The 27,045-nt window shown below is 46.1% G+C and overlaps 3 protein-coding genes across 9 annotated transcripts in view; 2 read left to right on the top strand and 1 right to left on the bottom strand.

The window, feature by feature from the left end:
• CEP104 (centrosomal protein 104) overlaps positions 1 to 3,296 on the top strand; it is a 44,946-nt gene extending 41,650 nt beyond the window's left edge. For all 7 annotated transcript variants that reach the window (XM_060201300.1, XM_060201303.1, XM_060201299.1 and 4 more), the window contains one exon: positions 304 to 3,296. In XM_060201300.1, coding sequence (XP_060057283.1) covers positions 304 to 419 — 116 coding nt within the window. In that variant the 3' untranslated portion in view covers positions 420 to 3,296. The remainder of the gene's footprint in view (positions 1 to 303) is intronic.
• Positions 3,297 to 8,526: 5,230 nt separating this feature from the next.
• LRRC47 (leucine rich repeat containing 47) lies at positions 8,527 to 21,805 on the top strand. The gene is made up of 7 exons (XM_007527242.3): positions 8,527 to 9,172; positions 14,314 to 14,769; positions 17,235 to 17,351; positions 18,250 to 18,365; positions 19,244 to 19,346; positions 19,630 to 19,719; positions 19,858 to 21,805. Exons 1-7 carry the CDS (start codon positions 8,558 to 8,560, stop codon positions 20,104 to 20,106), a joined length of 1,746 nt encoding a protein of 581 aa, XP_007527304.1. The 5' UTR covers positions 8,527 to 8,557; the 3' UTR covers positions 20,107 to 21,805.
• Positions 21,806 to 23,205: 1,400 nt separating this feature from the next.
• On the bottom strand, positions 23,206 to 24,267 carry SMIM1 (small integral membrane protein 1 (Vel blood group)). Its single transcript, XM_007527241.3, is given in 2 exon segments — positions 23,206 to 23,968; positions 24,156 to 24,267. Coding segments are annotated over 2 exon segments (237 nt in total). The 5' UTR covers positions 24,266 to 24,267; the 3' UTR covers positions 23,206 to 23,841.
• Positions 24,268 to 27,045: the final 2,778 nt, after the last annotated feature.

Raw genomic sequence — 27,045 nt, 5'->3', positions numbered from 1 at the left:
TCAAAGATAACTGGGAAAGAACCCCTTGTCCTCCGCCCTCTACCCTTAACTCCAAGTCTCCCCAACCAATCCCTCCTGCTCTACAGTTGTCCCCATGTCTCATTTTGTCCTGTGCAGCCTGGCCCCTGTGAATGGGTGACCCTCCCTCAGTCTGACCACCAATAAAGTTGCCCTAGTCCTTCTGTCTGCTCCCCAAGGTCTGATGAGTCCTAGTTCTTCCTGCTATCTCTGTGGCTTTGTACTCTGTGCTTTAATCTCCCTTTTAACATGGTGCCTGTGTTTATGTGTCTCTTTCCACTGTAGCTAAAGGCCCAGTAGTGACCAAATCGGGGACCTCAGGATCAAAAGTTGGAAGCAAGATTCCAACCCCAAAGGGAGCCCTGAATAAAAACTCTAGCCGGACATACATGAAGCGATGACATGACACGTCTTTGTCTCTCTAAGGAACCAAACAAACTTTCTGATTCTGAGTTGCTTCTCCTAAAATCCATTTGCACCTGCCAAGCCAGGCTCTGCCTCTCTGCCCCTGGATTCTCGCTTTGCCAGAGCCAAGCATGGAAATGACCAAAGAACTTTCTTCTAAAGTTAGGAGTGACCTTACTGAAGGTCAGGCATTAGGGTTTTCTGACTTTGGCAGTTCACGGCATGAAGGAAAGAGAATTCATTGTGTCTGAAGAGAATCAAGTCCTTCCCAGGAGATTCACTCCCACTGCAAGCAGCTTCCATGCCTCTCCCATTAAGGGAAGAGTGCAAAAAAAGAGCATCCTGTTTCCTCAGTCACTTGAATGATCTCTATGGAAACTTCATTATAGACTTAGTCTCTCCCGTGGTACAATTTTGATCCTGGTGGTGGTGCAAGAGACAGGAGTAGTGGTACAATTCTGATCCAGGCAGTGGTACAAGGAAAACTAGAGTACGATGGTATGCGGTATGCCCTTTGCCTTCTCCATAGGAATCTTCCACGCAGTCCAACCCAGCACACATGGCAAAGAGCCAGTGCACTCTAATGAGAGGTACAGTAAGTGACCACTAAGAGTCCCCTCAGTGTGCACCTCCCCTGATGCTTCATCCCAGCTCTGTCTGTGGAGTGTCCTCCCACCCACTCTGCTGTCCCAGATGAAACTAAGCTTGCCACTGTGACTCTGCTTTTCCTCAGGGCACTTTTGATCTTTTACATGTGTAAAGTCCTCCAAAATAAATTCTGAAATGACCTTCCAACTCAGTATGCTGTGCTCACCTCACATGGTGTATGCACTCGCCTCAAGTGTCAGAACAGTTCATGCTTAAAACCTTGCAAGCAAATGTTTGTTCTTGACTCTACTTTGTTCAGTATTCACTAGAGCCTTCCATATGGCCCAGCAGATCACATCTGGTTTAGGCCCTTCCCTCAAAAATCCATACTGTAATTGAAACTATAAGCTCACTTTTCTCAGACACTTTGTATGACACTTAAAATACCAAAATATCACTTGAAAATGAAACAAACCTCCAGTACCCTCCCCAGCTCCTACCCAGCGTTTCTATCTCATGGAAGTTCAACTTGTTTCACATTCAGGTGTGGTAGGGAAATCCAGAAACAAGGTCACCATCAGAAAAGGAAGTCTGTACTTCCTGTGTACTGAGTCTTCCAGAGACCCAGGAGCATTGGTCAGAGTTATACTTTGTTCCTAAGAGTTAGGCAGGCTTTTAGAATGCCAGCTAGATGTATGTGGAATTAATGAAGTTTGTACTACATTATGTATAAACATTTTAAATCCCCAATCTACTGAAACAGCAATGTATGTGAACTAATAACTGTGGGCAGTGTTCTCCCTGCATACGTGAGTAACCATAAATTTCACTAATTAGTATCATTTTGGGTAAACTAGTGCCATCTTACAAAGTTGACTCAAGATATTTAACAAGAGTAAGATTTGACAAGAGAATAACCCTTTGAGAAATACTGTTACAAGTGTGCAAGTATGGAGGGAGAAAAAAAACATAAAATTTCACTAGACAAAGCAGTGATGCCAAGGTGATTATAATATATGATTCCAGTTAAAAAAAGATGCATGCTTTTTTTAGAGATCTATTTATGAGAGAGAGAACCAGCGCATCACTCTGGCACATGCAATGCTGGAGGTTGTACTCAGGACCTCATGCTTGAGTGTCCCAAGGTTTTATTTTCTCTTTTAAGATTTTATTTACTAACACAAGACAAAGAACCAGAACATCACTCTCACACATGTAGTGTTGGAGATTCAACTTAAGACTTCATGCTTCCAAGCTAATGCTATAGCCACTACGCCACCTTCCAGGCTGCAATACATGATTTTCTATTCTAATCCATTTCTGAGGTACAGGGGGAAAAATACTTCTATAAATAGAACAATAATGAGAAAAGTTAACCATGAAATTATTCTTTTCTCTCCAGTCAAAACTACTCAAAAAGAATCAAACATACACAAGAAATATGTAATGTCTATATATTGTAACTTTAAAAAGATACTTGTAAAAATATTTAAGTGATTGACAAACATAGTTGGGTATTTTTAAAGCCACTTAGTCTTGCTGGTTATGGGAGAATCATGTGTTAGTGTTGAAATTATTCCTGGCAGTGATTAGTATCTGTTAAAGGCTATACAGTTATACACTCTTAAGTAAACAAAAATAAAGGATAGGAAATTTTTAATTAGTTGTAAAACCCCTCAACCATTTATAAATAAATTTGAAACCATAATAATTGAATTTTCACAAATACGTTACAGATTTTTAATGAATATTAACACAAGAAAGAGGAGAAGAAAAGAGAACAATCAGCATTGCTCTGGCATGCCAGGGATCAGGATCTTGTGCTTTTTTGTTTGTCTTGTTTTACCAGAGCACCGCTCAGCTCTGACTTACTTTGGTGCTGGGGACTGATATTTAAGCTCAGAGTCTCAGGCATGAAATTTCTCTCTGTGTAACCATTCTGCTATCTCCCCAGCCCACCTTGGGCTTTTAAGTCCCAACACTTCAGCCACTGTGTCACCTCCTGGGCCACATGTTGTGGATATTTAACAATATTTATTTCTATTACTTTCATACTTCAAAATATTCTATTATAATTTGAAGAATTGTACCTGTACATTTGGTATTGGAGTACAAATGTAAATACTTTTATGGAATATTTGAAGTTTTTTTTAATGTTTTAACAGTTTTCTATTTGTCTTTATTTCAGGTGCAAGGATTATAAAATAAGTAATATATTTTTGTTGTTTTAGGGTTTAGGGGATAATTCACCCTGAGTATACTAATGTAATAAAAATATCACTAAATTTTTGTCACTTTTATTTCTAGATTACAATTAAAGAGAAGTTGGGCTGGGATATAACTCATATCTTAGTGCACACACTTTACCATGTAAAGTCCAGTGTTGTAATTTAACTTAAAAAGGGGTTGGGGAGCTGTGGCGGAGGATTCACTGTGGGGAGCTGAGAACAGGTTTCAATAATAGAAGGTTTTATTAGGGTAAAACGGATAAAAAGCAAAATAAGCAGTTATCATCAGGGTTAAGGTAGGTCCATAAAGTCTGAGTATAGTTATGAAAAGTTTAGTCCCATAAAATAAGCAATTATCAGCTGAGGTAAAGGTTGCTCATGGCTGTAGAGGGATCTAAAAGTTTTCGGGCTAGCAGAGTCACACGTGTTCAGTTCCCAGGAGAAGTAGCCATGGCAGATACCTGGAGCACCTCTGCCAAGATGCTTTTGACCAAAAAAGAGTGACTTGCTCCAAGTCTGAGCTTTTTATATATTCCCTTCTCTGTCACACCTCCTCAGGCTGACGTCATTCATATGCTAATAGTCCCAACTGTTGGGGTCACAACAGTCCAAGCCCTTTGTACTGTATGCAAACATCATGTGTGGCAGTTTTATGAATAGTTGAGTGGTGTACTGATGTTTCTCCTCTCTCCCTATGTTTATCTAAGATTAAAAAAGGGGAGTGGGGAAGCGCCTGCCAGGAGGAGACATGAAATTCCAGCCCTCCTGACCACTACCACCCAAAGAGCTGTTGGGAATTTATACCCACATTGTGAATGTACAAGGTTGCTTCCCTACACTTCTGGACAGGGAGGAAGGAAAGACAAAATGTGAATGAGAATGTTAAGCAGCAGCGCAGCAGATTAAGCGCACATGGCATGAATTGCAAGGACCAGAGCGAGGAGCCTGGTTCAAGCCCCTGGCTCCCCACAGGAGGGGGCGGGTCACTTCACAAACCATGAAGCAGGAATGCAGTTGTCTTTCTTTCCCCCTCTCTGCTCTCTGTCACACACACACACCCCCACCCCCGATTTCTCTCTGTCCTATCCAACAACAATAACAAGGGCAAGACAATGGGAAAAAATGGCCTCCAGGAGCAGTGGATTCCTGGCAGAGGCACTGAGCCCCAGCAATCAAAAAAGAGCACTGTTAAAATCTCTGTGAAAGAGGGTTTTTCTTTTTTAAAAATACTTTTTATTTTAATTTTTATGTTTATTTATTGGATAGAGACAGCCAGAAATCAAGAGGGAAGGGGGCTATAGAGAGGGAGAGAGACAGACACCTGCAGCACAACTTCACCCCTTGCAAAGCTTTCTCCCTGCAGGTGGGGACCAGGGGCTCAAACCCGGGTCCTTACACACTAATGTGTGCTTAACCACATGTGCCACCACCCAGCCCCCGAATGAGGGTATTTCTGCAAGCCCTCAGATCTGTTATGCTTTTCAAATAAGTGAAAATGCAGCATTTCATCTTGTTTAGATTTGTAGTTTTAATAATTTTATCTATTTTTTTTAACCAGAGCACTGCTCAGCTCTGGTTTATGGTGCTGCGTGGGGACTGAACCTGGGACTTTGAAGCCTCAGCCATGAGAGTCTCTGTATAACCATTGTGCTAGCTACTCCCAATTTTTTTTTCAATTTTTATTTTAGTTATTTTTTGTTTTGCCTCCAGGGTTATCACTGGGTTTCGGTGCCTGACTATGAATCCACTGCTCCTAGAGGTCGTTTTTCCCACTTTTGTTGCCCTTGTTATTGATGTCGTTGTTGGATAGGACAGAGAGAAATCGAGAGAGGAGGGGAAGACAGAGAGGGGGAGAGAAAGATAAGACACCTTGCTTCACCACTTGTGAAGTGAACCCTCAGCAGGTGAAAAACCAGGGGCTCAAACCCGGATCCTTATGCCAGTCCTTGTAATTTGTACCATATGAGCTTAACCTGCTGTGCCTGACCCAAACCCCCCCCCCATTTCTATTTTAAAGTTAGAATATATAGCTTTCCTTTACACAAATATATTAACAGAGCATATATCATATTACAGTTTACAGTGAAAATGACAATCTTCTGTTAACTTAGTGAGGTACATGAGAGAGGCCAGGTGACTGTATCAAGAAAGAGGAATACAGAGCTCTCTTTAAAAGAAAATAGGGTGCTGCACAAACTGAAATAACATCTGCTCATCTCAGGAGTGGCAGGTTTGCCAAGGAGAGTATTTACAGTGTGCTACTTTTAATTTTTTAAGATTTTACGAGGAGAGGAGAGGGAACTTAAGCATCACTCTTGTACATGTAATATTAGGGTTTGCGAGTCTTATGCTTTTCCACTGCACCACTTTCTCAGGCCATCAATAGGCTGCTTTAAATTCTGCACTTAAGGTTGACAAGGTAGTTCACCTAGAAGGGTGTCTGCTTTGTCATGCACACAACCTGGATTCTAGTTCAGTCCCACTACACTAGGGGAAGTTTCCATGTTGTGGTCTCTCCTCTCACCCTTAAAGATTCACACATTTATTAATGAGAGAGAGAGAGAGAAACATTCCAACATATGTGATACAAGGGATTTCATGCTTGAGAATTCAACATATTATGCACTGAACTACCTCCCAGGCATTGTCTTTCTATCTTAAAAAAAAAAAAAAAAAAAGTCTGATGGAAACAATAAAACCTCAGAAACGAAACTTAATCAGTTAACTAATTAAATAATAAATTCTCTGTTCATTTATGCCATGGATTAAAAAAGTAAAACAAGTTGTTTATTGTAGGATAATTTGGATGAAGAGACAAAAGATCTTTAAACAAATTATAAGGAGAGGTGATAAATTATACAAAAAATCAATTGCTTTATGTTTTTCTCTAAAATCTATTTAATTTGATAGGACAGAGAGATATTGAGGGGGAAGAGGTGACAGGAAGAAAGGAGAGACATCTGTAGCTCTGCATCACCATTCATGAAGCTTCCCATCCTGGGTTCAAACCCAGATCCTAGCAGTGTGTGTGTATGTGCGTGTGCGTGTGCGTTTTCAACTGGGTGTGCCACTGTCTGGTCCTCAATTACATTTCTATTAACCAACAAGAAATACTTCAAGGATAGCAATGGTTATAAAACATTTATGAATACATCTAGTTGTGCATGACCTGAACTAAGAAAACTTTTAAGCTTCTCTAATACTAAGGATTTAGATTCTAAGGTTGAAGTATTCTTGATGAAGTTCTTAAATGATTTCTAGATTTTTTTCTAATTAGGATGAAAAAGATTTTTAGTGGAACTTGAGTACATTGATTTAAATTTTTATACAAAAGGGGTGGGGGTAGATAGCATAATGGTTATGCAAAGAGATTCTCATGCCTGAGGCTCCAATGTCCCAAATTCACTTCCCCATATAAGCTAAGCAGTGCCTGGGTAAAAAAATAATAGATAAATCAAAAGAGTACTCCATACACTAGAAGGAGGGGTTGATGAGAGGGGAAAGTGAGTAGAATGAGAAGGAATTTCCCTCCCATAAAAGCAGGCCCCTGTGCAATCTTGATTAGGATAGAGATCTGTATGCAAAGAAAAGTATTATCCTTATGGAAAAATCAAATACAGTCCTTCCCTCATATGAAACAGCAGCTCCAGGTGGATGTCAGTATCTCAACAACTTTGTGGTTCTTTTAGGTTTTCACCCAGACTCAGGATGATGGCTCTATGTCCATGTTTTAATTTTTTGGTATTTATCATTTATGTGGGGTACACTGGGAATGACAACAGATTCACAGCAAAATCCCTGCTAGACATAAATTTATTGATGATACTAGACACAACACTGCAGTCTCTCATACATGTACCCTTACAGCATAATATTAAACAGAAGTCAGATACCAAGAAGCATGCACATTACATGTGAAGTGCAATCGTGAGCATAAGGAGTCCATGGTATCTGAGATCAAGATAGTCATTTTCCTTGGAACTTTAGGGGACTTTGAGTGGTAATAACGTGTTCATTTTGTGCAAAATCAACTTAGACACACGTGGTTTACTGAAAATAGACAAAATTCAGGTCATTTTTACTAAAGAATCAAACTGAAGACTTGAACCCAAAAGAGCTTTAGCCTAGGAAGTCTTCAGATTACCCAGAGAGAATTAGGCCCTACAGTGGTTGAGTGTACACATTTGAGGGGAGAACAGAATAGATAGCTTAAGACTTCTACAAATATTTTTAGTATGTCATCTGACTTGATGTTAACTATGCATTGAGGCAAATAGGGTCATTTTTTTCCTTTTACCTCCCCCTTTTAATTCAGGCTTCTGGAAACTGGGAATTTGGGACATCATGGGACCGTTGCTGGGACTTGGTGCCTGCACAAGGAATCCACTGTTTCCGGTGACCCTTTCTTTTTCTCTTTCCACTTTTGATAGAGACAGAAATTGAGAGGGAATGGGGAGGTAAGGAGGGGGAGGGGGAGAGGGAGAGGGAGAGGGAGAGGGAGAGGGAGAGGGAGAGGGAGAGGGAGAGGGAGAGGGAGAGAGACTGACTCCTGCTGCAGTGCTTTACCATTCATGCATGATGCTTTTCCCATTTGAGGACCAGGGGCTTAAACCATGTTCTGTGTGCACTTCACCAGGTGCGCCACTGCCTAACCCCTATTTTTAAAGTCTTTTTTTTTTCAGTGACAGAGAAAGAGACCCCAGAACACTACTCATTCATAAGCAGTGCCAGAGAATGAAAAATTGGAGGGTCGCAGCATGCAAAGAGCACACTCTACTGCTGAGCCACTTCAAGAGGGACAGGGAATTTTGTTTTTAGAGTCAAGGCTGAGCACTGGTTGTACAAAAGTCTTGCATGGAGAGTGCTGAACAGTAGCTTTCCCCAAACCTTCCCCGCCCCCTCTGTACCCAGCCCCCAAGGATTCCAGCTCTTTTAAGAGTTGGGCTATTCTCAGTATATAAAATGTGACATCAAAGTAACCAATATTTTTTACCAGACATAGAGAAATTTTTCTTACAGGCACAATTAAGAAATGCTTGTGTGAAGTCAGGTTATTCTATTTCTGCAGCTGATGCATCGCTTCTTTTTATTTAATATTTTGTTTATTACATAGAAACAGAAATCAAGGAGAAGAGGGAGGGAGACACCTGCAGCACTGCTTCACCACTTGTGAAGCTTCCCCCTTGCAGGTGGGCTGTTGCACTACTTCTTCAATGCAGTCCACAGTGCTCCGGCGTCTCAGCAGGTTCTCAGTAGGTCCTTCCGGCCAGAGCCGGAAGTGACCTCTGCCCCCGGAGCGACTGGGGAGCGGCGGAGCGATGGCGGCATCCGCGGTGTCCGAACCCTGGCCGGAGCTAGAGCTGGCGGAGCGGGAACGCCGGCGGGAGCTGCTGTTAACCGGACCCGGGCTGGATGAGCGGGTTCGAGCGGCTGGTGGGCGGCTGCCGCCGCGGCTCTTCACGCTGCCTCTACTGCACTACCTGGAGGTGAGCGGCTGCGGGAGCCTGCGGGAGCCGGGGCCGGGCCTGGCGCAGGGCCTCCCGCAGCTACACAGCCTCGTTCTGCGCCGCAACGCGCTGGGTCCAGGCCTCAGCCCCGAGCTCGGCCCTCTGCCAGCCCTCCGTGTGCTCGACCTGTCGGGCAATGCGCTGGAGATGCTGCCGCCGGGCCAGGGCCTGGGCCCCGCCGAGCCGCCCGGCCTCCCGCAGCTGCAAAGCCTCAATCTCAGCGGCAACCGGCTGCGCGAGCTGCCCGCCGATTTGGCACGCTGCGCCCCACGCCTGCAGACCCTCAACGTCACCGGCAACTGCCTGGGCGCCTTTCCCGCCGAGTTCTTCCAGCCCGGTGCTCTCCCCCTGCTCAGCGAACTCGCCGCCGCCGACAACTGCCTCCAGGAGCTGAGCCCGGACATCGCCCACCTGGCCTCCTTGAAGGTGAGTTGGGGTGGGGTTCGGGGTAGCCACCTAGAGGGACTTCCCAGGGGCTGAGCTTTACCTGGGGACTTTTAGACGAGCCAGGAAGAGCCCAGGCCCGTTGTCCCCACCACTGGTCGTGCGTCCCCACCCTCATGTCCGCGTCCCATTAACCAGGCCTACACACTACACCGCCGGCTGTCTGTGCTCGCCAGACAGTTCTCAGTTGGACTTGAACATATAACAAGCTGTTTGTAATTGTTAGTAGATTAGACTGCTCTATCATGTCACACTAGGTCAGGAAAGGGGCCCCGTGTCTGTCTCCCAATATTTGGAGAATAACTGGAATTGGCATAGTAGTTTATTCGTGTATGACATTCCTTTAACCGTTTTTTAAAATATTATATTTTATTTATTCCCTTTTGTTACCTTTTTATTGTTGTAGTTATTACTGTTGTTGTTATTGATGTCGTTTGTTGTTGGATAGGACAGAGAGAAATGGAGAGAAGAGGGGAAGACAGAGAGAGGTAGAGAAAGACAGACACCTGCAGACCTGCTTCACCGACTGTGAAGCGATTCACCTGCAGTTGGGGAGCTGGGGACTTGAACTGGGATCTTTACGCTGGTCCTTGAGCTTTGAGCCACCCGTACTTAACCCACTGCGCTACCGCCTGACTCCCAGAACTTATTTTTAGATTTTTTTTTAAACTTCTAAAAAATATTTTATTTATTTTCCCTTTTGTTGCCTTTACTGTTTTTTATTGTTGTAGTTACTGTTACTGTTGTTGTTGACGTCGTGGTTGGATAGGACAAAGAGAAATGCAGAGAGGAGGGGAAGACGGGGAGAGAAAGATAGATACCTGCAGACCTGCTTTACCACCTGTGAAGCAACGCCCCTGCAGGTGGGAGGCCGGGGGCTCGAACTGGGATCCTTAAGCTGGTCCTTGCGTTTTGCAGCCCGCTGGGCTACCGCTGGACTCCCTAAAGATTTTTTTAAAAGAATTTATTATTTATTTATGACAAAGATAGGCAAAGAGAGAAAGAACCAGACATCACTCTGGTACATGTGCTGCTGGGGATTGAACTCGGGACCTGATGGTTGAGCATCCAGTGCCTTATCCACTGCACCACCTCCTGGACCACTGATTTAGAAAGAGAGAGAAGCAGAGCATCATGTTGGCACACTCGATGCCAGGGATCAAACTCAGCTTCTTGCTGGAGTACCCCAACACTTTGTCTACTGCACCACCTTCTGGGCTGCTGACTCTTCTAAAGAATGTTTTTCTTATCATACTTCAGAGCAAAAGGATTCTTTAAAGTAAAAAGCAGATGGTTTGAGTTTCCTTATAGATAGTATAGTTATGGGACTGATTTCTAGGAATTCTTAGTTAAGTCATTTGTGGCCCCCAAGCCCCAACAAAATGCTTCACTCATAATAGGGCCCCTTAATTCTGTAGAGGAAGAGATGGGAGGATGGGAGTTGCAGAGACAGTTTCAGAAACCAGTCTTCATACTCAAACAGCATTTTTTTCCTCCATCCCACATGTTCTTCTTTCACTTCATCCTTAAAAAGGATAGTACCATATTTCTTCCCTTTTTCTTCTCTGAGTTAATGCAAACTGCTTAATGACACCAAAATGTGTATAAAACTTAGTAGTTGATATATTTATTTGCAGCAGAAATTGCTCTCATGATACTTGTCTTATAAAAATGTCTGTCTATAAATGTGTGTGCTGGCACACCTAGTTTTGAGAAGTAACCAGCCTAACACATCCCGAATTGCTAGCATTTCTAGTATGAGTCTCTGGGACTCTGGTTATCTAGGCTACTAACTTCTCTCTTGAACTGCAACACTTGGTATATACCACCTCCCACCCCTTCTCCTTGGATATATCTCAGTAGCAGATGCAGGCTAGGTGTGAAGAAATGCAAGAGCAAGGGGAAAAAAATCTTGGTTTCTGGACTTGTGGGCTTGGTTTCCTCAAACCAAGGCTGCATCACTGCCCCAAAATAACAACTGTGTTTACTGACTATTGTCTCATGTGAGTCATCATCTGGCCAAAGCCTCAGGACTGAATTTAACTAATTGCTGGAAAGGTTGGTCTTCTCTCTTTCTTCTCATCTCAGGACCTCTCCCTCCCCAGCAAGCTAGGCTTGTTTCTTAAGAGGTAAATGACTCAGACTTCCTGAGAGCATAGAAGCTGCTAGGCCTTGTCAAGTGTATAACTGATACTAGTACCTTGTCGCTTCTACTTCCTACTCATTATTAATAGAGCCCCATCAGGGTTAGTGGTAGATATCACACAAGGTTGTGAATACCAGTACATAGGCTATAGTAATTACTAAAATAACAACAAGCTTGTTTCAGTATCACAGGGCAGGGGAGGGAGGGATGTCTAAGGACCCCTCTTTAAGTAACTGCTCCCTTGGGAACCCCTGGCCTTGCAGCTGTGATGGCCTGACCTCCTTCCTCTTTTTTATTTTTATTTTTTAGTTATCTTTATTTATTTGATAGATATCCAGAAATTGAGATGGGAAGGGGAGATAGAGAGGGAGACAGAGAGACCCCTATAGCACTGCTTCACCACTCGCAAAGCTTTCATCCTGCAAGTGGAGACTGTGAGCTTAAACCTGGGTTCTTGCACATTGTAACATGAGCACTTAACCAGGTGTGCCACTGCCCAACCCCCTTCCCTCATCCTAGTTGCTTGGGACACAAAACTGAGGAACCACCAGTAATGGTAATGAGTCAGCTCCCTTCCTTACTGACTGCTGAACCATTCCTTTGGGTTTCCCCACAGCTGACATCATAGCTTCTTTGTCACTCCTGCTGCATGTTAAGGAACCCAGATCCAAAGTACCAGCCCTCCTGAACTATGGAGAAGAGTTGGGATTGATGTCCTAGCACTTGTGAAATGGGGCCATGCTTTACTAAAAGACCACTTTAACCAGGCTGTCCCAGGCCTTTCCAGGAATTGTGACCACTCAAGTGTCCTACATGGCTCATACTGAGGTTTTGGAAACGCCTTTCTCACGTCATTGTTTTCTCAGTGCTTCCAGCAAGATGGATTGGCTTGGTGAGGACAGAGTCCAGGTTTCACTGCTGCTCTGGCCATTGGCCATCCGAATGAGCAACAAGGATCATGCCTCCAGAGGTGGAACCTTCAGTCTCAAAGTTCCTCAACCAGAAACTTTGAGTTCTTTCTCCAGCTGTGCATCCTGTGCAAAAGTGACATTCCCAGGGGGTGACTGTTCATCTAGGACCAGAGACCTTAGAGAACTGGGGTGAAACAGGCTTCTGTGTTGCATCCAGGAAACTGTAGGCCACTCTGCATGTAGTTAATTTTCCCTTTTGAGGGTTGGAGGGCACAATTTTATCAAATGTTCCCTATAGGAATGTAAAAACTATATTCCTGCTCCACTTCAGGACTTAAGCTTGTTCTGTTACTACCCTCCTCAGGTCTCTCCTGGCTACCTTTCTGGTGTTAGCACACTGATGGGAAACCTGAGATGGGGAACCTGGCAAACTCAGACCTAGGCTCAGAACTGTGGCCTGGGTCTGTGTTAGTGTCTGTTAGTCAGTGTTCGTGCTGCTTACGATTAGGCGAACATTCCAGGGTAGGAACCTCTTGGTAGAAGAACCTGCAGAGTCAGTGCTGGGCAGGATGTATGAAACCTGGAAGGGTGTCACACCACCTGGCTGTCTTCATTCCACCTAAGAGTGGGCCAGGGCTTGGAGAAGAACAAAGTGGCAAGAATTTCATGAAACTGTATTAGCCCACCAACACAGGATTGCATAATCCTAGTGGTAACTGAAGACACGTTGGGTTTATTTGTTATGTTTTATATCTCACTACTAGTTTGGCTGTAAGAAGAGAATCTGCTTTATTTTATTTTATTTATTATTTATTTTTATCATCACCAGGGCTTCAGGTGACTTTAGAGAGGGGAGGAAACCACAGCACTGAAGCTTTCTCCATTCAGTCCAGAATTTCCCATTGACCATGGAAGAAAATGAGAAAGAACTCATTCATTGTGATCAGTGCTGCAAGGCAGTTGTCAGAAAAGAGAAGAGGAGGGTGGTAGTGAGCCTTCTCTAAGAGGTGCTCTGCCTTGCTTACACCAGCCATAGAGGGGGAGGACACTCTGCTTTGGCATATTTCTGGACATGAACCGCCCACTATGAAGAGGGTGCCATAGTTCCATCTGTGTCCTGGACTCTGATAATGAGTGATAATGAGTGTACCTCCTACCACCCCACATGACTCTGATAATGAGTTTCCAGGATCATGGAAGGTGGCTGTTTGTTTCATTTAGTGATACTGAGTCTAGTCACACATCCAGTCAATAACAATGACAGGTTCTTTCACATGACCTGTGTTAGGATTTCACAAGCCACTATGGTGCAGAGGAGGTCCTGGGGCTGGGCAGTGGCATGCCAGGTTAAATGTACATAGTATTAAGCACAAGAATCCAGGTTCAAACCTCTACTTCCCACCTATAGTAGAGACACTTCATAAGTGGTGAAGGTCTGCAGGTGTCTTTCTCCCTCTCTATTCCCCCCTTCCCCCTCTTAATTTCTCTCTATCAAATAAAATAGAAAAAAATGGCTGCCTGGAGAGCAGTGCCAGCACCAAGCCCTAGCAGTAACCCTGGAAGTGGGGGAGGGAACAGTGGACACCCCTCCATACTTTTCACAGATCACAACAGAGGGCTTAGAACCATTCAAGTATTAGGGCCAATTTGCTCTTTTTCTGCAAATGTGAAATAGGATGGCATGTGTATTTTCTAGCTGTGGCATGTATTTCAGTATGCAGTGTGTTACTCTTGCTGTGCTTGTTCTTTTTTGCTCATTTAGTTAAACCAGCACCATTTTTGTGGGATCAAGTGAAGTAATTTGTTCATTATTATTCTTCACCTATTCCTTGCCACCTTTGTTTCTCCACCCAAGCTACTGCTTTGAAATTCTTGTAATTATCATACCAGGGAACTTGACATCAAGCAAGGAGAATAAGACATACTTTTATATAGACTCTTGGTGATCATTGCCAATCCCTTAAGAAAGTGCTTTGATTACAGGCATCTTTGCTGGGTATAGAGTTGACTGAAAGACACACTCTGTAGTGTGACCTCATGTAGTATGTACCTGGTCTCTCCCCCAGACACTGGACCTCTCTAATAACCAGCTGAGTGAGATCCCTGTGGAGCTTGCTGATTGCCCCAAACTCAAGGAGATCAACTTCCGGGGCAATAAGCTGAAGGACAAGCGCCTGGAGAAGATGGTAGGCAGCTGCCAGACCAGGTCCATCTTGGAGTACCTGCGTGTTGGGGGTCGAGGTGGGCGCAGCAGGGGCAAGGCTGATGGACCTGAGAAAGAGGAAAGCCGCAAGAAGAGGAGGGAGCGGAAGAAGCGGGAGAACGGAGAGGGGGGTGAGGAGGAAGTAGAGGAGGCCAGCCGACTGTTCCTGAGGGTTCTGCATGTGGCAGAGAACCCCACCCCACTGACTGTCAAGGTGAGCCCCGAAGTCAAGGATGTCAGACCATTCATCGTGGGAGCCGTTGTGAGGGGCATGGACCTACATATTGGAAACGCCATCAAGCGGTTCCTCACCTCTCAGGTGTGTGCTCCCAGGGACAGGGTGAGGGGGTGGGATAGACACACCATGCATGTGGCTTCAGGTGGAGCTGTGAGAAACAGGCACAGGGCCAGGTAATCCTGACCTGTCTGTTAGGTGTGCTTCGTTTTCTTCACCTAGGCTATGAGAATGTGGTCACTGAGTATGGGTTCATGCAGTAAACACAAGGACCCGGGTCTTGAGCATTCCCTGAACCTTAATGCACAGAGACTGTGGGGCAGCCAAGTACACCCCAGCAGATACTGCCTAGGTAGAAACAATCACACCTTCTTGTTCTTCCAGGCATTAGCCATGTTTGACCATGCTACTGTCAGTGTTTTGGTGTTCTGTTTAAATTTCTGATTTCTGTAATGAAATTAGTTTTGTATTAGCTATAGACACTGCATAAGATAGCATGAAAACCATTACATGTTGCCAGTATGTTCTTAAGGGATTTTAGTTTTTGTTAGGTATGTAGCTAGGTGAAATTCTTTTTTTTTTTTTTTAATATTTTACATATTTAAATGCTTTACATTCAACAGTAAATACAGTAGTTTCTACATGCATAACATTTGCCAGTTACACTTGTTTTTTATTGTTGTAGTTATTGTTATTTGATGTCATCGTTGTTGGATAGGACAGAGAGAAATAGAGAGAGGAGGGGAAGACAGAGGGGGAGAGAAAGATAGACACCTGCAGACCTGCTTCACCACTTGTGAAGCGACTCCCCCACAGGTGGGAAGCCGGGGGCTCGAACTGGGATCCTTAGCCGATCCTTGCACTTTGTGCCACATGCGCTTAACCCTCTGCACTACCGTCCGACTCACAGTGAAATTCTTAATTTGTTGTTTCCTAAGAAAGCTGCCTGGATTTTGTGTATGTGAGAGAGAGAGAGGGAGAGAGAAAGAGAAACATCTGTAGCACTGTTCTACTGCTTGTGAAGTTTCGCCCCTGCAGGTGGAGTTGGGGGAGCGGTGTTGAGTCCAGGCCATCATGCATGATAGTGTGCACTCTGACAGGTGAACCATCACCAGGCCCCCTGCCCAACTTTTAAAGTTCAAGCACACAGTCATACATGGGAGCCCCAGAGCATGGACCTATGGGGCAGAGGCAGCCATTTGGAAGGCTATGCATCAACTTTTTTTTTTTTTTCTCCAGGGTTATGGCTGGGGCTTGGTGCCTGCACTATGAACCCCCTACTCCTGTGGCCATTTTTAATTTTTTTTGGGGGGGGCAGGGTAGGACAGAGAGATATTTGAGAGAAGAGAGGGAGAGAGAAAGAGAGATACCTGTAGACCTGCTTCACCGCTTGTAAAGTGACCCTGCCAGAAGGTGGGGAGCGGGGGCTTGAACCAGAATCCTTGTGCTGGTCCCTGTGCTTTGTACTATGTGCACTTAACCCTGTGCACCACTGCCTGCCTCCCCCCCCCCTTTTTTTTTACCAGAGCACTGCTCAGCTGTAGTTTATGGTGGTGTGGGGCATTGAACCTAGCACTTTGGAGCCTCAGGCATGAGAGTCTCTTTGTATAACCATTATGCTATCTACCCACACCCTCCAGGCACCAGCTTAAGCTTCCTACACCAGGAAGAAAGCCAAGGTGGGCTGGGAAGGAAAATGTGCTGTAGTTACTTTTCCATATATATATATATTTTTTTTTTTTTTTGACAGGACAGAAATGGGGGGGGTGTGAGAAAAACACCTGCAGCACTGCTTCACCACTCATGAAGCCTTCCCCTTGCAGGCAGGTACTAAGGCCTTGAACTGGATCCTTAGGCATTATAATGTGTGTGTTCAGTCAAGTCCACCACTGCCCAACCCCATTACTTTTATTTATTCAGTTATAAATTATAGTTGAGCGTGAGTTTATTGGGGTTTTTTGTTTGTTTGCTTGTTTTGTTAAGCCTTAAAGACTATTCTAGAATTAGAGAAAAAAAGAAAGTCTAATAAGGGGTAACAAAATAAATGTTTGTTTGGGGAGGGGGAATAAAAAAGGAACAGAGGAGTGGCCAGGAGTGTCACAGCAGATAAAGGCAGTGGGGGTTCTTTATTTTATTTTATTTTATTAATTTTCCCTTTTGTTGCCCTTGTTTTTTATTGTCGTAGTTATTATTTATGTCATCGTTGCTAGATTGGACAGAGAGAAATAGAGAGAGGAGGGGAAGACAGAGGGGGAGAGAAAGATAGACACCTGTAGACCTGCTATACCACCTGTGAAGCGACTCCCTTGCAGGTGGGGAGCCAGAGGCTCGAACCAGGATCCTTACGCCAGTCACATGCGCTTAGCCTGCTGCTCTACCGCCCAACTCCCAGCAGTGGATTCTTAAGCATGAGGTGCTGAGTTCGATCCCTGGCATCACATGTGCCAGAATGATCCTCTGATTCTCTCTTCCTCTCCTCTTTCTCACTAATAAATCTTTGAAACAAAAGGAAAGAGAAGAAAGGCATCCTCTCTGCTCTTGTGTTGCAGACAAAGCTCCATGAAGATCTTTGTGAGAAGAGAACAGCAGCCACTATCGCAACCCATGACCTCAAGGCCATCAAAGGACCCCTCCTGTACACAGCTCGCCCACCACAGGACCTCAAGGTGATTGCACACCCCTTCACATGCTCATGATTTGGAGGTTGCCTCTTGAGCTTTTCAAAAATAAACGTAGTAGTGATTGTGCAGGAGCATTTTAAAGTAAATCTGACAGTTTCTGACAAGTTATAAAATTATTTTTAAAAAGAAAGCAAGAAAGACCAGGCTACAGTTACTTTCGAAAGCATTCAGGAAGTCAGTAATTCAAAAGTGATTTTATTACATTAACATTTAACATTAATGCTCATTAACATATAACCAAAAATCATGGTTTATATCATAATTGCGAAATCCCTAGTTTCAAGCCAGAATAGAGTGCACTTGGTAGGTCCTGTGCTTTGCCAGGTTTTGTACATTGCCTAGGTTTGAGTCTTGGCAACATGTGGAAGTATCATGGCATCAGGGAAGCTCTGTTAAGTTGGCCCAGAAGCAGGGAACCTGACAAGTACATGATCCCAGTACCCCCAAAGAACTTCAAAAACAAAAACCCTAATTTGGGATGATCCTTGTGTGAGTTGTTCCAACCTAAGGTGCAGGTTCACTGCATGTGTCATGGTACGCTAGACCTCTGGGCCCTGCTACACCTACCAACTTGACTGTCTCGGGCTTCTGGCTTCTCTCTTCCCTTTTCCTTCTTATGATCTGCATATCTTAGAAGTGATGTGTATTAGGCAGATTTCAAGTTGAGCACAGGTTCTAAAGTACTTTGAGTATTTAGATATTTGGGTCCCTGGAGTGACCTCTGTGATCCCTCATGCTGGTCAATCTTTGGTTAACTCTGTGTCACATTGCCAGTGGGAGTTGAAGAGATACTGGCGCTCAGGACCAGAGTTAGTGAAAGGCCAGTTGTTCCAAAATGCAAACTCTTCCTGTAAGTTTGCTAACTGAGGTCTCCACCCTCCAGATAGTCCCCTTAGGGCGGAAAGAAGTCAAGGCCAAGGACCTGGTGCGACAGTTACAGATGGAGGCCGAGGAGCACAGGAAGCAGAAGAAGAGGCAAAATGTCTCAGGCCTTCACAGGTTGGTCAGTGCTTACAGAGTGAGGGTGATATACCTCAGGTCTTTGGAAAGTACCTGCTATAATGAGAATGAGGGGTGTGCTCAGGAATGCTGTGCACACTAAGGAAAAGATTTACACACATTTGTCCTCTGTTTAATTATCTTATGCCATTTAGGAGATTCCTAAAGCTACCAAAGTCTGATAACTCCTTCTTATGTTAAACAAAAAGAAAAGGGCGGAGAAGGGAAGAAAGTGCCTTTATGCCAGTCTCTTTATGTAGAGACTTACGTACAAGGTCCAGGAGGATGTGGGCCTAACTTTAGAGGGCCCAGGTGTGAACAGTGAGGGTTTTGTGGCATTTTAAAGGAGGAATTGACTCTAGGGACATAAACCATATATAAGAGAGTGGGAACACTAGCAGCAGAAGAGATAGTCAGACCTACAGCTATCTATCCAGATCTTCTGGGATAGGATACAGGCCCAGTGAAGGTCACTGGACCACCTGACAGACAAGATCATCTGAAGTTGCCTGGTTGACATCCTTATAAAGGCAAACTTCAGAATATTTACTTTTTTTTAAGTGCCAACCGTGCATTTATCCAAATATAGCATATATATTTATTATTGGATAGAGACAGAAATTGAAAGGGAGGGGGACAGATACCCACAGTCCTGCTTCACCACTCACAAAGCTTTCCCACCCTGCAGATGGGGACCAGGGGCTTGAACCTAGGTCCTTGTGCATTGTAACATGCACTCAACCTTGTGTGCCACCACTTGGCCCCAAATATTTACTTACTCAGGGCTGCTTAAACATGCTTTTGAACGTAAAAAATGCTGTCTGGTTTACCTGTAGGAATATATTTTTATATATATATTGGTATTCCCTCCTACTCAGATATCTTCACTTACTGGATGGAAAAGAGAATTACCCCTGTCTTGTGGATGCAGATGGAGATGTGATTTCTTTCCCACCAATAACAAACAGCGATAAGACAAAGGTCAGACTTTCGTGTGTAGCATTTAGATGTCTTTTCCACGCTGACATCCCATCACTGTGCAGAATGGAAAGTGCAGGCACATAGTGGTCCCTTCAGGGGTGAGGTCCTGGATTTCCAGAGACAAATGTCACTGCTTATGTTCCTTCAGGCTACACCACGCATTCTTGTCCCTTTTAGAAGGGGGCAGTCTGTGTAATACCATTTTCTTTAGATTCAGTGTTGCAACTGTTGATGCCTACTTTTGAATAACTTATTTTCTGAAGTCTCTCAATTTCTTTTGAAGATTAAGAAAACGACTTCTGATTTGTTTTTGGAAGTAACAAGTGCTATGAGTCTGCAAATATGTAAAGATATCATGGATACCCTGATTCTGGTGAGTGAGTTGACTCTCCAACCACAGGAGACAGACGGGCCATTTGTACAACCACTTCTCATAACAGTCTGGGTTATAGCAACATGTCTTCCCTGGGGCACCACTAATCTTTAGTTACAAAGATCTTTTCATTTGTAGAAAATGGCTGAAATGAACAAGTACACTTTAAACAATAAAGAGGAAGGATCACTCTCAGATACTGAAGCTGATGTGATTTCTGCACACCTCTCGGATTCCAAGATGAACCCAACTGCTGAAAGAGATAGCAGTTCCTCTCTGGTGGTAGAACAGGTTCGGGTGGTGGACATGGAAGGGCAGCTGAAGGTGGTGTATCCGTCCAAGACAGACCTGGATTTTTCTGCCTCCCACATCACTGTGCTCCGCTGATAGCAGGGCACTACTGCTGTCAGAGGCATTTGGGTTTGCCTGCTCAACGGGTTGATATGTGGTCATAGTAAATTATGTGTTCTGTTTCCATCTCGGTATTTTTTTAAAGATATATCAGTTTCTCCGGACAATTCTGACTTGAAGTGGTACCATGTTGTCATGTACCAGTTGTTTGCCTTTACAGCACCAAACTGACTTTAGCAATGTTTTATGGGATTATTTGAATATTGGAATTATACAGCACTCTCTAAAATCATGTAGGCATACAGCAAATGACTGTTGTGGGTGAGGATGCTCATTTGGTTTAAATACTCAATTCTACATTGAGAAGCTAAGTGGCATGTGTTGTATTGAACTGCACAATTATTTTTCTATGATATATCATCTTTCTAAATTACACTTTGCCAGTTGTACAACTTAGAAAACACTGTGTTTTCTAGCTTGCAGGGAATCATAACTTATTTTTTAAAAAAACTTAATACAACCTTAGAATTGGCAAAATCATTTTTCTCAATGTTCCTTTGGATGTTTTAGGGGATGTGGAGACCCACGGAGTCCTCTACCGGGGCTGTAATTGTAAACGAGCCCCAGGCAAAGAGCGGAGTTTAGAATCACATCTTGCTCCCAGAACAGGACAGATCCCTTTGTGTATTGTCATCAGCTAGCTATAAGACAGACAGTGGTGACTGGAGGAGGCTTGAGATTTTTGAAGCCAGAAAGTATAAAGTATGTGTGGCAGGTGATGAGTTATTCAGCATTTTTCTTTCTAGATATTTTCAGTTTTCACTGTCCCAGTCCTATACAAAGCATACCTCCAGTGGACTTGCCCTTCTCATAGGAGTATGGCCCTCCTGACAGGTCGAGGCACATTAGTTCAAGGTGAGCTCAGCTTTGATACCCTGGAGGCATCATTTGCTCTCTGATTAATGGCACCATTAGTGCCCTTCATCTCCCACCCAATCCTGACACTTTCCTTTGACATTTCTGGCATCTATGACATAAATGTGTGCATTTGTTTACGTATAAGCACATTCACACTCATCCCTCCCCAGAGCAGAATGCTCTTGGGCCCACTGGACCACTGACAAGAGTCTATGGGTTTTACTAACCTCAATCCTTTCAAATTGAGCTGGAATATGAGAAACTGGCTCGTGAGTTGGTTGTTAATGACATTGTTTGGTGGTCTTTGACCTGCAAAAGGCTGTTTGTGTGTTGTGTTGAAATAGTAGACTGATATTTTGGCAGCATCTACACAAACACCCACTGAGCCCATGCACATAGCCATCAGAACCAACATGTATGAGGCACAACCCCTGCCCCCCCCCACCACCACTACCACCAAATTGAGAACACACTCCAAAGCCACAGCTTAACCAGCTGTGCCCCAAGGCCCCTGTGTGGCTGTCCTTCACCTTTTCCTTCTATTGTGTTTCCAAAAACCCTGCCAAACATCTGTATGTTGGTGCCTCTGGCTTGTCATTTTATGACTTCTGGACTGTGTTGGCTCTGGGTATGGGCCCTGGCAGGGCCCTGCTGGAAAGCTATCACCCCAGTGCTACCACTGACAGACCCATCAGTCTTGCTGCTGTTTTCTGATAGCTTCGTTATCTTTGAGATTTTAGAATGTGACAGCAGAATGCCTCTCAATGTTCTTGTTTTTTGCCAGTCCAACTCTCTAATAAAGGATTTTTAATAAGGACATTGTGCCTCCTTCCCAGTGAATTTGCTGCAGTATTTTTGGAGGTGGGGGTAGGAAGTATCTTTGGGAAAACTGAAGACTTCAGATTGCGCCTCTTCCCAACCCAGATTTTGCCAGCAAATATCAATAAGCAGTTAGCTATCACACAGGTTCAGCCCAGAGAAGCCATTGTACTAGGCCCAGAGGCCAGCTTCCTCCAGCATCCTACCTTGTTGTGCCTTGCACTGGACCTGGAGGTGTCCAGATTCCTTTAACACCAACCCAGGGGCATACTCTAAGCTTAGAGTCAGGTCTCTGACAACTACCCTAGCAGATAATCCTGTCCCAGAATTGCCTGTAGGTGGGAAGGCTGGGCTCTATTCCATCCTCTTCCTAACCCTTCCAGGGCATCAAGGACACAGCTGCTGCCTGGCCCCTCTGGGAAACCTACTGGGAGGCCAGGTTTGTCTCATCCACTTGACTTGGGTGAAGGCAGGAGTCCCCCAAGGGCCCCTACCTTGGCTTCCCCTACTGGAGCTGAGCAGAAGGTGCCAGCAGAGCCCACAGCAAGGGTCAGGGTACATCTACTAGGGCATGGACTATGTACTAAGCTCTTATCCTAAGACCACCTGACTGTAGGGCCATAGGCAATGACCAGCCATACCTACGCTGGACCTGGTGTTGGCCTCTGCTATCTGCTGCCATCCACAGGGTTCACCCAGGTATTTGTGAAAGGCCTCAGTGCCACCTAGCAGTACTGGACCAAACTAGATCCCTTCCCAGGTCGTTTACCATCTTCTGGTCCCCATGATACTTCAGTCTTGCCCAGGACCAGTCACATGTGACCTGTCCATAGCAGACTGCTGCTGGAGTGAGCAAGCAGGAGCTAGAGCCCTGGAGTCTAGAATCCAAGGAGAAAGAATGGTGATGAGAGCAGCTGGGCCCACCCGCAATCTCTCACCCTTCTGAGCCACGCCAACCTCCTTCCTCAGGGCCAGGGATCAGCTCTGCTTGCCATCCACCTGCCGTGGAAAACTTCCAGTGGACTTGCTCTCCTCAGAGGAGTCTGGCCCTCCTGCCAGGTGGGTCGAGCCTTCTGTTTGTGAAGTGTACATGAGGCACATTGGCTTAAGGTGAGCTCAGCTTTGACACCCTGGGGGCATCATTTGCTCTCTGATTAAGGGCACCCAGTCCCACCACTTTCCTTTGACATTTCTGGCATCTATGACATGAGTTTGCAGTAGGTACCAAACACCTGAAAGAACCACAGAGCCTGAGACATTGCTATTACTTAACACACACACACATACACACACACACACAAACACACACACACACACACACACCAGAGCCAGCAGGAGGAACACGAGCTGCGAGTCATGCCTGCCCTGGGTGACCTTTGGGAGAGGCCATTACGCATCTTTCATTCAACAAAGATTTAATGACCACCTTGGTGCACAGGGCACTTGGGGAGGAGCTGGCCTGCCCCAGGGGATAGGCAGTCCAGGGAAAACCATGCCCACTTTTTTGGAGGGAGACATGCTGGCTATGGAAGAAGTTAGGGGTCAGCCCAGGTCATACAGTCCTGCGCAGTGCTCACCAGCAAGACCCAAGTTTTTAGGGCTGCCAGGCCTGGGTCCTCAGCTACACTCACTCATATGCTGGGGACTTGGGGCAGGGTGGGGTGGGGGGCAGTTTACACTGGTGGCCCTGGGCCCAAGAGCCCAGCCTGGGCAGTTGTTCAGGCTGACCCAGTAATGTGACCATGTGTGGCTCATTGTCTCTAGTCTCCCCAAGTGCCTATGTCTTTGTGTATTTGTGTCTGTCTGGCTGTCAGTGTGAAAGCCTGGTGTCTGAGCACCAGGTGTGTCTGCCTGTGTGCTGTGTGTTGCATCTGCCCCCCTGGGGCCTATGTATAAAGAAAGGGTTTCGTGTATAAAGGGGGAGGAGGCTCTTTGTATGGGAGGGTGAATATGGAAGGATCTGTGTAGATGGAGGGAATTCTCATAATAGGCTACCTGCCCCTCTAAAGCTGTGCCCTCAGCCTCTGGGCATGCCTATTTGCACTTATGCACATAGGAGCCAGTGATGTAGCCCAAGATGAAGACAGCCCAGAAGAGAGCCACGGCACTCAGCACCTTCATGGCCACACTCAGCTTGCCCCACCACAGCATTCAGGAAACTCTAGGGTGAGAACCACAGAACATGAATCTCAGCTACACCTCCTGAGTGGACTGGGTGAGGGGGAGGCAGGCAGGGGTCTAGTGCTTTGCTGGACTTGGGAGATGGGGTGAGGGGCATGGGAGAGGTGGGCACTCAAGCCAGCATGCAGGCAAGGCCCATGAGAGGTCTAGAGTATCGGGCTCCTCACCTATCCCAGCTGGAAGCCTCTGCTATGGTTGGTACAGCTGCCATGCTCACTTCATCCTGGCTGACGTCCTGCCACCTGCTGTAATGGACACTGCTGTCCTGGGGCTGCATGTTTGGGCTGTAGTGGCTGCTACAGGCAGACTCTGCAGGGTGGGAAAGGCACTGGCTTCTCTGTACAGTTCAGCAGATGTGGCCTGGGGCAGGGAGAAGGGCACAGTCAGGTGGGGTGGCTCCTATGCCCACACCCACTCATAGGCCTAGTGTAGCACAGGAGGCAAAGCAGGTGTTCCACCCCAGGGGCTATGAGTCCCCAGGAATGTGAGAGACTGCTGCCTGCAGGAATGTGAGAGGCTGTGTTTCTTCCCTGTCCACAACCCAGGAGGCCTCCCAGCACAGCTGCTGCCACCTGAGACAGGACACCAAGAGGCCTTGGCTAGGGCACTAACTGCTTGCTTTTCCTCCTGGAGACTTGGAAGGGAGGAGGCAGGCTTGGGGCAGCAGAGAGGAGGCCTGGCTGGCCCTGGTCTGTGGCTGCAGTTACTTCACCAGCCAGTCTGGGTTACAGTCCTTCCTTCACCCATAGCTTGTGAGAGGAATTGGGTTTGGGAGTTCCTGACCTTCCCAGTCCAGGGCTGCAGAAGCAGGCCCCTTACTTCCAAGGACTTTGCTCAGCCTTCAGCAGCCTGGGTAGTGTGGGGGAGCTGAAGGGGGATACTGACCTTTCTCCAGGCTATCTTGGTCTCGGAAGTTTAAAGGTACAGCACTCAGTTAGCTGCAAGAAACCAACTCAGAAACCCCTGAAAACTGGGCAGTTCTGAAATCTGACATCTCAGGCAGGTGAAGGAAGGGAACTGGCCACAAAGCCGTAAAGCCTGTCTTTCAAGTGGGAGCTCCTGCTTTGTGGCAGCTGCTCAGGTGGTTCTGAGGCCCAAAAGAAGTGTAGCATTAGCTGAGGGTGGATTCTGCTTTCCCAGGGGTGTATGGAGAACTATGAGCTGACTTTGTTAGGTGCATAATATCTGCCTTTCTCTACAGTGGGCACTGCTGCAGGATAAGGTAGTCTTAATACTCTTGAGTCCTGCCTTCCCATGTTATTCACATGTGGGCAGAGTTCTGGGGGAGAGAGAGAGAGAGGAGAGGAAGGCAGACTTGCTTTTTTAAAAAATATTTATTCCCTTTTGTTGCCCTTGTTGTTTTATTGTTGTAGTTATTGTTGTTGTTGTTGTTGGATAGGACAGAGAGAAATGGGGAGAGGAAGAAAAGACAGAGAAGGGGAGAGAAAGATAGACACCTGCAGACCTGTTTCTCCTCCTGTGAACCGAGTGGGGAGCGGGGGGGGGGGGGGGGCTCGAACCAGGATCCTTACCTGAGCCCTTACACTTTGCACCATGTGCCCTTAACCTGCTGCACTACTGCCAAACACCCATAGACTTGCTTTCATGAAAGAAACAGCAGCCAGTTCTTTCTGCCTTAATGTGATAGCCGGAGATGCAGCAGCCACCTTGCATACCTAACTTTTGCCACAGCACCAACCCTGATGGAGCTGAGTCTCCAAACCCACACCAGTTACCTAAGTGTGAGCGTCAACCCTGATCTCCTCAAGCCTGGGACAATGGGTTCCTATCACTTGCAGAGCAAGTTCGTGACTGGTGTTGGCTATGAGGCTCTTGGGTCATCCTGGCTAGACAAAGCCACCAGAAGCTGGTGAGCTCCTGGGAGCTAAACTGGGGGCTTTACTCACTTGTAAGTATCTTTCCAACACCAATAAGAGCCAAATCTGGGGCCTGAAAAGCACCCCTGTCAAGGTCTGGGAACCTCAGGGGGTGTTGCCTAGTGTATGAGGGTGGGGTTCTACACAACTTACACCCCTGCACATCCCCCTCCCAAAACACCTGGAGTAACCCACAATATACAAACAGAGTCGTGGCAGAAGGTTCTGCGGCTCAGGAAGACAAGAGGCTGCCCTATGGCTTGCTCCACCCGGCGCCGTGTGGAGGTGCAATCGATGACCCCAACCTTTAAGAAAAAAATGAAAGGAAAGGTGAAGAGGCACGGTCTGTTTAGGGGCTAGTAGTGCTCTGTGGTGTCCCAAGGGGCCAGCAGCAAGCTGCTAGGGAAGTTCTGGTGGGCTAGATCAAATAGATGAGCCCCCTTTCCGCCTCTACCGCCAACTCCCCAGCCCCTACCCAATTCTCCTGGAGTGATCAGTCTCGTAGGCTCTGGAAGGAAGGGGGCTGCCGCTGCCAAACTCACCTTCTTGTGTGCGTGGAAGCTGCACACTGATGTAGATCTCTCCAGTGTGCCCCAGACCACTGCGCTCACCTCGTAGGCCAACTCCTGGTCCCTAGGGGGCGGGTCCGAGTGGGCGGGTGGGGCTGAGTCTAGGCACAGCCCGCCTCCCAGAAGAGGTCGGTCTTGGGGAGGGGCGGAGCCATTCACTGGGGCGGGACGTGAGCGGAGCCACTCGCTGGGTCGGATCGAGACTGGGATATGGGTGTGGCCACTCACGGGGGCGGGGCGAAACCCTTGTCCAGTGGGCCGGGCCCCAGCTGCGGAGAAGCGAGCTGCGTAGGCGAGGGGCACTTGGATTGCTGCAAGGACTACCCGGTGAGAAGTCTCAGAGCATAAACTGCAGGGATGAGGTGGCTGTCCTCAGGGGGCTTGAGGAGGCTTGAGGTAGTTAGAGGAAGCCAGGAGCCCCTGGGTCCCTCAGGCCACCCCAGTTCTGTTGCAGCCTAGCAATGGCTTCTGGATCTTCCCAGGAGGCCCAGAGGACATGGGTTTAAGTACAGAAGTAGTAACCTCTGGACATATCTGGGTTTGAATAGGAGAGGCAGGCAGCTCACTGGGGGGCATCCTGTGTGTCTATGAGGCCTAATCAATGACATCGG

Source organism: Erinaceus europaeus, chromosome 11 (genome assembly GCF_950295315.1).
Source record: "Erinaceus europaeus chromosome 11, mEriEur2.1, whole genome shotgun sequence".
In the NCBI taxonomy this organism is placed as follows: domain Eukaryota; kingdom Metazoa; phylum Chordata; class Mammalia; order Eulipotyphla; family Erinaceidae; genus Erinaceus; species Erinaceus europaeus.
The sequence above is the reverse complement of the archived record's forward strand: the minus strand, read 5'-3'. Positions and strand labels throughout refer to the sequence as shown.